This window comes from Lissotriton helveticus, chromosome 1_1 (genome assembly GCF_964261635.1).
Source record: "Lissotriton helveticus chromosome 1_1, aLisHel1.1, whole genome shotgun sequence".
Lineage (NCBI taxonomy): Eukaryota > Metazoa > Chordata > Amphibia > Caudata > Salamandridae > Lissotriton > Lissotriton helveticus.
This window is the reverse complement of record NC_136057.1, coordinates 1,743,616,888-1,743,627,595: the sequence shown is the minus strand read 5'-3', so window position 1 is coordinate 1,743,627,595 and position 10,708 is coordinate 1,743,616,888. Positions and strand designations below refer to the sequence as shown.

General features: G+C 46.8%; 1 protein-coding gene across 1 annotated transcript; it reads left to right on the top strand.

The window, feature by feature from the left end:
• The first annotated feature begins 2,827 nt into the window (after window positions 1-2,827).
• LOC144834349 (nuclear factor interleukin-3-regulated protein-like) lies at window positions 2,828-5,623 on the top strand. Its single transcript, XM_078689235.1, has one exon. It carries the CDS (start codon window positions 3,228-3,230, stop codon window positions 4,878-4,880), a length of 1,653 nt encoding a protein of 550 aa, XP_078545361.1. The 5' UTR covers window positions 2,828-3,227; the 3' UTR covers window positions 4,881-5,623.
• Window positions 5,624-10,708: the final 5,085 nt, after the last annotated feature.

Here is a 10,708-nt window from a genome sequence, read left to right as displayed (position 1 = left end):
GTCTTTCAGAGCCTGGCAGGCCACAGGGCCCTCAGGAGAGAGATCAGAGACGTTTAAAGGCATGAGCAAAGTGGGCTCTGGCCCAGGGCCCCAAGCTTTCAGGGGTCCACCTGAGAGAGTCATCTCTGGTCTGCAAAGAGTCTTGTCCTGATGACCTTAAATAATTCTTAAACAGATTGTTTTAAATACTTTCTTTTTTTAATGTGGGTGATGTGTGAGATTCTATTGCATGCATTTTGTAGAGAAATGTGTTTATGTTTCATTCAACATTCATAAAAAAGTTTTTTTTAGATCAAAGCCGAACCTCATATATTAGAAATGGGAGAGTATCACGGAGATTATCTCCAGTAATATTAGTGAGGTGCTGCTGTGTTACAATATTGAAAAGACATGCAACTATCCCTGAATATTAGATGTAAATATATTTAGAATGTGGATGAGTGTGTTTGTGCATTGTCAGTGACCTGGTTAAAGAGGGCATTAAAGAGCTGAAATTGAATCCTAACAGGGAGGCGAAGGGACACAGTGGAGATGCTAGGGTGCAGAACCCCCACGTAGTGATAGCCTAGTCCTCTATGTCCCATTGTCCCCTGGCCTCTACCGATCACGCACACCTCAACCCACAATTCACAATACCGCTGAAGTGTCCCCCTCACAGCCCATGCAACTTACCCCATCACTCATCATGAATATTAACTCGCCCAAAACCCATACATTCGTTACACCCACTCACCTCTAACCCCATGTACCTCCATGCCCTCTGATCCCTCCCACTACCAATCCTGCATTCTCTCCAACCCTGCACAGCCTTCAACCCACCCCATTCCTTCACAGCTCAACAACACCAGTGTGCACTTTCCTTCACCTACCATCATTACATCACCTCTCCACCCGCATTACTATCACTGTACTGGAGTAAACATACCCCCATTCTCTTCCTCCACTACAACTTCCACTTCCTTAACTACCTTTAACCCTGCACTCTCATCCAGGCCCTACCATTCCAGTCTCCCTCCATCACAAACCACCCCTCTCAGGGCACTATTCTGGAGACAGGACAAGGACTTTCAAACAGCACACGAATGACACAGCCATGTCAACACTTCAGTGAGCAGGGGGCATCTTCAGCTTGAGGAACTGACGCTCGAAGTAGGGCCCAGAGTAATGGGCATTATAGTGTTAGTCGGTGAAGTCTGGAAATAAAGCCCATGGTGTAGTGTTGGCCAATGTCACACCAGAAATAGTGTTCAGAGTAATGGGCGAGACAGCATCAGCTGGACTGAGAGAAGAAGTAGGGTCTGGAAGGATGGGCAGAATACTATTGGCTGATCTTAGAATAGAAGTGTGGCGTAACAAACAGGATAGTGTTGGCCTAAGTGATACTGGCGGTACAGTGAGGCGTAACGGGCACAATAGAGTCAGCCAGCGTGAAACTTGAGTATATTGTCGACCAAAGTGAGAAGGGAGGTAGAGTCAGGCGTAAACAGCAAGAAAGTGTCAGTCAATGTTAGACTGGAAAGAGGGGCTAAGTAATGTACAGTATGTGTCGGATGATTAAAGAGTGGAATTAAGGTATGGGACAGGGAATGCGATAGTGTAGGCTAATATGGCATTGGAAATAGGGCCCAATGTCATTGGCGGAACAGTGTTGGCCGCGGTCAGACTGGACTGAAGTAATAGACATTACAATGTTGACCAATGTTAGACTGAAAACGAGTTCCACAGCAATAGACACTATAGTTAGTGTTGGCCAAAGTGAAAATGGAAATAGGATCCTGAGTAATGGAACATATAGTGTTGACCAATGAGACAGGAAACAGGGTCTGATGTCAAGGAGAGGATAGTGTCAGTTGCAGCAAGAGTCGAGGTAGGGCCATAACAATTTCAAAAATAGTGTTAAACAAGAAGTAGGGCCTGAAGTAATGTCAGCCAATGTGAGAATGGAAGGGGGTCCTGGGGTAAAGACAAGATAACGTCAGCTGGTATGAAATAGGAAGTAGTGTCTATTGGAAGGTTGGACATACTACTTAATTCGTAGAGCAAGTTGACCCAGAGCTGAAACAGGGGATTGGCTTGCCTTTAAGAGCCATAATACAAGCCAAGCCCCTGACACATATGACTTGTGAACTAGACACCCAACGCCAGGTGAACATTTGATAAAGACCCTTTAAAATTGAAAAAAAAGGCAATTTCTTCAACTTATTTGTTTGAAATCAGTGTTTCATTACTGCATTAATTAACGTTTGTTCAAAATAAAGGTTGAAAAAGTGGCTGGCGATTTTTGTCTTTAAAAAACTGCATTAGAGAGGGAACGGCGGAATGCCTGTTCTGCTTGGGCCAGCCTGATTTTGACTCGTTAGTCTCACAGGACCAAGGGCCCAGCCAGAGCCAGACATTCGCCCTGTAAGGGGTACCCCTGCAGGCTCATAAGGCTCTGTTCGTAAGACGGATTCATCAGGAGAGCATTTGTTTACCATCTGTGTGGCCTCATTTGCTCTTTTTCATCTATTGAACTAGTTTCCTTATGTGGGTCAGGCCAACTTTCTCTGACGGCCTAAAATGCGGGTTCTTTGGAAAAAAAGCATCCTCTTCCAGAACACGGTTGATAATCGGGGAGGGCGCGATGTTGAACTCTTTCCAGGTCCTCGCCCCTCCCTTGCCAGACTTTTGCTGCATGGCTCAGGCTTGCAGGAGTTAGCACTGCCAACTTATGTAATCGATGTTTATCCGGTGTCTCACAGTCTGCTTTTTTTTTTTTTTTTCCTGTAGGTGTGTCTTGGGCAGGGCGGGATTGAGATTCCCCGTATGACTCTGGAAGCAACCAGGCAAGCAACCAAAAGCCAGCGGCAGCACCAGTGGAACAGTATTCGCAGCCGCGACACCAGATAGGTAGCAGGTCAAGATCACCACTGAGCAGCTCATCGCGTGCAGTGTGGGTCAACTGGTGATGGCCATCTCCAATACCACATGGGATTGAATTGGTGGCGGCTCCCAGTCCTGCCAATAAAACAAGAACTTTTCTTTCATCGACAGAACCAGAAGCAGTCGGAGTGAGAGCAACCTGGTGTCTCCTTTCTTCGTTCGCAGCGGGAAAGATTCCGGAGAGGGACTTGCGGAATCCTGTGCAATATCCATCCAACCAGTTTGAGCAGTGTCTGCGACCGCAACGCCACCAAGAACGAGTCAACGTTGTGTTTCAGGCCAAGGCTCAACATCACTCACTGCCAATGATGGAGACCCTGAGCTTGCCTTCCATCCACCTGGCCAGCAGTTTTCCCGAGGCCCTAGAGCCAGGCCGGCAACCCAAGAGCAAGTCCAACCTCAGTGGCCGGCGCAAGCGGGAGTTCATTTCTGATGAGAAGAAAGATGCCAGCTACTGGGAAAAGCGTCGAAAGAACAATGAGGCAGCCAAGCGCTCACGAGAGAAAAGGCGCTTCAATGACTTGGTTTTGGAGAACCGGGTGATGGCACTCAATGAAGAAAATGTGGGGCTGCGGACTGAGCTGCTGCAGCTGAAGTTGCGTTTTGGCCTCATCAGCTCTGCCTCGTTTGTGGAAAAGAGTCAACAACTGAGTGACCGAAGCTCCCTCAATCGTATCTATGGCAGCTACTCCAATGACTCCTCAGCTGCCCACCACTCGGACTCCTCTGAGGCGGAACAGTCTAGCCGGGACAGTGCTGGCAATTCCTTGCCCAAGTACTCACCTAGGGGCTCTCTTTCTGACCTATCCGATGGTTCTTCCCGAGACAGCCCGATCCCGGCCACCTACTCTGAAGCCCAGGCACTGGCCAGATCTGGCCAAGACTATGACTTCCACCATCACATGCACTCAATGGACTTCGACCGTGAAAGTCTGAAACCACTGGTAGCTGAGCCCCAGGTGGCAGAAGGCCATGAACAGAAGGTCACCAGCACAAGTCCACGAGGTGGGGTGATTCTCTTTCGGAGCGGTGGCTACACCGTCGACCCACAACGAGCACCAGAGCTGCAGGCTGCCGGCCTGCTCTCTACGTATCCGAACAGGGTGCAGTCAGCAGCACCGGAGAAAGAAGATGAGACGGTGGTGCCCCACATCACCCATGGCTCAACCCATTCCAGCCAAACAGTCCAGGTGGAGTTCAAGAATCCCACTTTGTACCCTGGATACAATCTTTCCAGTGTGGGTAGGCACCCAGAAGCTGTTGCACCACAGCACACTTTAGTTGTGATGGAAACCACTCCAGACTTGCAAACAAGCCAAGATGTCAACTACGAACGCAATGCAGTGGCTCGGTGCACACCAGACACTTATAAAGAAGTGGGTTTTCTTGATTCAGCACGGCCACTGAGCACAATCTCAGAGAAAGGAGAAATGGAAAGTTCCCCTACGAAACTGGCTGTGGTCACCGAGGAGCACGCCTCATCCAACATGGCTGCTGCTAGGTCCCCCTGCTCTAGGGATCTTAGCGATGACAGCAACCCTGAGCAAGAAGACTCTTCCTGTAAACTGGACCGCCAGTCCCCACCACCCTGCGTCTCCAGTGACCTGCTACAGGAAGTCAAGATGTCCTCCCTACCCCACAAACTCCGCCTGAAATGCCGGGCGCACAGCAGTGGCGTTCACGAGCTGCCCACCACGCTTGGGTCCCAACACCAGGCTGACATGCCAAATGCAGAACATGCCCAACAATACCTCCTGGCCCTCGAAACAGCCACCAGCTATTGTCTGGCAGCAGGTACCATTGAGCCCACCGAGATGGGGGGTTTCCAGCGGCAGAGCTGGCTGTGCCACAGCGAAATGGGGGAGGACAGGTCGAATGAAGCATGCCGGAACCTCAGTGTTGGCCTAGGTCACCAGGGCTGGAACTATTCGGACATGGACTGCGCCAACTGCGGATGAGCCATTTCTGGAGTAAAGTGGCGCCAGAGACCGTGCTTAATCAGAGGTGTCCTCTGAAAGGGTGAAAGGCCAAAGGACAGGTGAGCTGTACCTAAATGGAGCCCTGCGCTGTCCCAGGACAGCTAAGGTGCTTTACAAAGTTGTAACAGGTCTACTGCTTTTCAGCAGGTTTCGCACATGGAAGGGAGAAAGACTGAGTCGGACTCTTTGGACATCAGATTATGCTGAAGTCTCTGCAACAGGCGCACGAACCCTGTCAGCTATGTCACCAATATTTCAACCTGCCGTCTTCCGAGTGCCCACGATTCTCCGCAGCAGGTGCACGAACGCGCGAAGCTATGTGACTAACTCCTCATGGACTGAACCGCGCTCTGCAGGCGCGCCCCTCCCACTCACGTGTGTTGACATGCCGAGCCTGACACTGCGCAGAGAAGCAGCAAACATTGTACTAGGCGCAGGCTCGTTCTAAGGGCTGTGTCTGCACTACTTTGAACCTCTCTTTCAGGGGGCTGCATGGATTCCGCCCCTCGTGGTGGGGGCAATTGGACAACGTTGCCTGGAATGCAGGCCTCGGACTCAATGTATATAGTTTATTTATGTTTGTCCAGGAAAAGACTTTTGTTGCCTCAGTGGTGAGCAGAGCCCGCAACTCCAAAGATTCTGCTGAATCTCCAAGCAAGGAGACTTTTTATACAGCTGAAAAGCTAATATGACATGTACTTTTAAATAATAAAAAAAGTTATTTCAAACTCTGTTTCTGTCGACTGATAAAACAAGATATATATATGGAGGGTTGGGAGTGAGAGAGAGTGGTACCAAAGTGATGAAAATGTTATGTTTCCCTGTTTGCGTTTTTTGTAAAGCGAAAAAAGCAGAAAATAGGTTTCGACTTGAGTGTCTGTCCAGCCAGCTGTCAGTCATTATTACCAGATCAGAGATGTGCATGTTGAGAGCACAGTGAGTCAATATACGGGTGAGATTTCCTAAAAAAAAAAGGTAAATAGCTGTAAACGTGCACATGTGCTGGTGCTGCTACGCTAACGATTTCAGGTGATTGAATTATTTTATTTTACATGCCTTCTTAGCACACTAAAACCCTTTAAAGTTCAAAGTGGACATGCAGTTGTTAAGTAAATAATTGTGGGCATATTGTAGTAGAAACTTCGTTTTTTTCTCACAAAAAATAATATATATGGATAAATACCAATAAGATGCGAATAAATATTGATAAATACAGACAGAAGTGTAAAAAATACAAACATTTGGGAGGCCTTGCTATAATCAGTATGTTTAAGAACTGCGTGTCATAATTTGTTTTAATCAAGGCAGGAGGTAGAAATATGTAGACTGACTTGCATATGCTTATTTACATATTTTACATAGTGCCAACGTGCTCTACTGCCAAGCACTTCAAGCCACTATACACATATACAGGCAGCAAAAAAGCAAAATAGAAGAACTCTGAAAATACAGACAATCTCGGTGTGGAGTGAAAGGTGTGTGAACTTGGATGTGAAACGGGGGGGGGGGGGGATGGGGCGGGGGGGGGGGGGGGTCGTGATCGTGACCCTGGGCAAAGATATTATCATTTTTTGCCTATTATTTTAATATTTGTAGAGCACAATTCTTGTCGAAAGAGGTTCTGGCACACAATAGAGGGAATTACATGCGCGTAAATAAACATTACAGCTGTTGTAAAATAGTAAAACAAAATAATAGTAAGAGTTAAACTAAAATAAAAATAAAATACAAAGGGCATATAATTAAAACATCTGTTGAGAAATGAAGGCAATCTATTAATAGATGATACTAGGATGATCTATGCAAATCGGCACTCAATGGATAATTTATCTAGTTAATCCAAGCATTCAGGAAACCTTTATTTTTAGGCAAAGTGCATGCTTTTTGTTTCGCTTCCCCTTTTATTTCTAAAAGATCGGTCGTCCTGCTCCAGAACCCAAGTTAGTGGTTAATCCAGTGCTTATTGGTTACTGTTGGTTGCGGGGATTAGTCTTGTGTTCTCAAGGAACCCATACGATGCTCTTTCTCCAGTTTCGTCATGGTATATTAAATTAATAGAGGTTAGATGTGATCATTAGTGGAGATCTGGGAGTTCATGGAAAATGACAGCTTGGATTACCAGATAGGCCAGGGGGGATCTTGGGCCTAATTTGGAGTTTGGCGGGCAGTTACCCATCACAAACGTGGCGGAAATCTCATCCACTTTATTACAAGTATCACAGGATATAAAGCACTTGAAATAAGTGACAGAGCATTTGTGACAGAGAAACCCATTAGCCAAACTAAAAATTAGAACCTAGGTATTGTCAGCTTGGAGGGATATGGTTTTAAAGAAGGAGAGGTTATGATCTATGAAATGAGGTTTGGGCATTTTGGAGAAATACAACAGTAGACACAGAAACTATTACAATTTTGGTTACAAATAAAGTTGTATCTGTGGCATACCTATCCAGTACATTGGGGGCAGATTTACAAGCCCCCTGCGCCACCAGTACGTCACTTTTCTGACGTACTAGTGGCGCAGGGTGCTCCTCCATATTTACAAGGCGAGGAAAAGCCACCCTGCGTGACTTTTCCTCTCCTTGTAAATACGGCCGCTTCACGCGCAACACTTTGCGTTGAAGGTGCGTTCCATGGTGTTGCTGTGGGTGTTCCCACGCAACACCCACGGAATAAGACACATCTCCAGCTTTACGAAAAATCGTAAATCTGGAGATGCGTGAGAATGCCACGCCACCCTAGAGGTGGCGTAGCGAGGCGCAACGAGGAGAAATGTTTTTATTTCTCCTCGGTTTTTCCTCTTTCAATGCGTGCTGCTTTCTACAGCACTCATTGAAAGAGGAAAATGCCTGTAGTGATGTTTTTTTGTGCAGGAAGGTGCCCCTCCCTGCACAAAAACAATCTCCCCACAACGCAGGCATCCATACACCATGGTGCAAGGGTGCCTGCGCCAGCGCATGGCTGCAGTTTGTGCGCCAGCGCAGGGGGAAGCACAGAGATGCGACATATTCTTGTAAATATGTCGCATCCCTGTGCTTTGGAAGTGCTGCAGCGTGGCGCCGCCAGAGGGCTTGCTGAGCCACGCTGCGTGACTTCCTTTTAGATCTGCCCCTTGGTTTCAGATCTGGATCAATAGAAACGTTGAGGAGCAGGGACCCTTCCTACCCGTCTCCTATTTATTCTCCTTTACATTAGCTTCCAGGTCTGGGCCTACAAAGAGATTTCAGCAGACAGGAAGCTAAAGTAGCTGAGGGCAACCTGTGGAAGGGATGGAGCGCCCTGCTGGCTGCCACCTCTCACTTTTCAATGTTGTTATGTTATGTTATATAGCTTATAGAGCGCATCTCTGCCCCAGCAAAGGGGCGTCCTGGCCTGCACCACAGGGAGGTGGCAGTCGGGGGGATAAAGATTACAGAAGAGGGTTTTATTTCAGAGGAAGAGCCCTCTCTTTGATGTCAGGAGCACAGGCTCTTTCCAGAGACGGAGGGGGTCTCTTAAGTGTTGTCTCTGGCGGGATCACAGTTCCCAGAACAGACAGCCCGGTGAACTTCCGGTTTAACTTCCGCCTGACCCCAGCCACCACCTGCCAAACTTTCCCATCCCCCCAGTAGTTATTGTGCGCTCTATGGCTTCTGCATATGCAACAGTGTATCCTGGCATTAAAGGTGTTTGCAAGTCTAGATCTGTGCTCTGCACTGACTTCCTAGAAATGCACAATTGATTCCCAGGACAGTTAGAATTCCGTCAAATTTAATTAACTCCTTCACTCCCCTTATGACCTACATGCCTAGGAATTCAGAGAAACCCTTGCAGTCAAAATCCGTTTGTTGAGGTGTTTTATACAAGCGGCCTTGCTGTTTCAGAGCACTAGGACGCCTTCTAAACATACATGTCGAGGCACTTGTTACCATAGTATCATGACCTCTAGGCCTTTTCGTTGATTCGTTCATTAATTGTAGATCTATGGGCTCCCAGGCTGTCACCACACTACCCAGGCAGGGCCTCCTCAGAAACCACACTCTGGGTGTCATTTACACAAGTGCAAGATCTGGTGCAAAAAGTCCAAAGTGCAAATAACCTTTTGCATAGCTTGTCTTTTAAATCGTTGCAGATTCTTTTTTTGTGCAAACAGTTGGGAATGATGCACTCATCCACTTTGCACAGATGAAGTTTACGTTTTTCTTAATTTGTGAGCAAGAGCAATGCGCGCTCAGCTCCAGACAAGCACCAATCCATAAAAGGCACAAATACTTGTGCCATTTCATCACCATCATCATTTACTTTAGCTATTTTCACACTGATTACTGTTAAGGGACTCCAGTTTAAATCTGGGCTTTTCTTTGACACATCATATTTTTCAGATATGTTAGTCCTTTCGCTTACATTGAAGTGAACTAACTCTTGAACTCACACACTGCTTTGGGCTACACAACCAAAGCTTTGCACAGGAGCATGCTGTCTTTGGTGTCATCGAGCAAGTGGTAACACCATTACTGCCTTGTGTGTTCCAGGCCATGTGTTTATTGCAGTCCTATTATTGAGTTTACCACTACGCATTCTTGAACGCTAGCTTCTGCCTGTGCAACATTTTCTGTGAATAACATTTTTTTATATTACCTTTAGCCTCATAGTAACAAGTTCTAACCAATAAATAAATTTTCTAGAGACGGTCCTGGAGGGCCGGATCCATGCCAGATTTTTAGCCCCCCCCCCCCCATTTAGATAAATGTAGTTATCTTAAAAATCTGGCATGGATCAGGCCCTCCAGGACTGACTTTGGAGAACCCTGTTCTAGAGCATGGGTGTCCAACATGGGTCCAGGAGTGCTGGGGTTTGCCAGGTAGTCAACAGAACCACAAAATATAAATGTACATACCATTGATCCACATTGAACGCTTTCACTCTAAAAACATGAGATGAATCTGCCCTCATGGTCCTGAGTTGGTCACCGCTGTTCTAAAGCCACTACTCCGCTGGAATATGTTCGCCTCCTCTGCTAAATTGTTTGTAAGTATTTTCATGTCTGCCATGTGTCACCTCACCCTTCTGTGCTGCATTCCCACAACTTGATACGGGAATGCCTCGCTCATACCTCCCCTTTTCCTGTCCTGCCCTTTTCGATAAGTTTGTTATTCTGTGAAACACATCATCTGTCCTGAGGCAAGGTTTCTCTGGAATACATGGCAAGCTGCAGAACAACTGATATGGCCACTCCCTGCTCCTCTTTTAGAATGGACCCTTGGAAAGTCCCTTGATGGTCAAAAACCTTGGTAGTTGCCAGTAATTCTCTGAACTATCACACACGTTGCTTTGCCAACCAGGTAGGTGGTTGCTGAGTATTCTAGGAAAGTGTTCTAACACTCTTGCCGCATCGGCCTACTCACATGATAGAAGCGTTTTGAGAGGTCCGAACCACACCAGAGACATTAGGGAGTTTTCCAAGTGTGTGATAGTAGGTGACCCGATTTTGACAACCAAAAGTGGGGAGATTTATAAACATAGAAGTAGGACTACAATTTCACATCGACCAAGGGACACAAGCAACAAGGCAGCACTAAGGGTAAGAAATTACATGTAACTTTGACCTCTGTGCTAATTAAGGTGATTTCTGAAAAGGATAATAACTAATCCTGCTTTGAAAGACATAAAAGCTTATTTCCCTCTGTGTCCAGTTGACCCTCTGTGAAAACCAGGACATGTGCTGAATTTAGTCAAATTTGCCAGGACAGATGAGGAAAAAATGAACTGTCCTCACAAATCCAGGACAGCCCGGTCACCATAGTAAGTGGTGCTTCCACAGGCAGAGA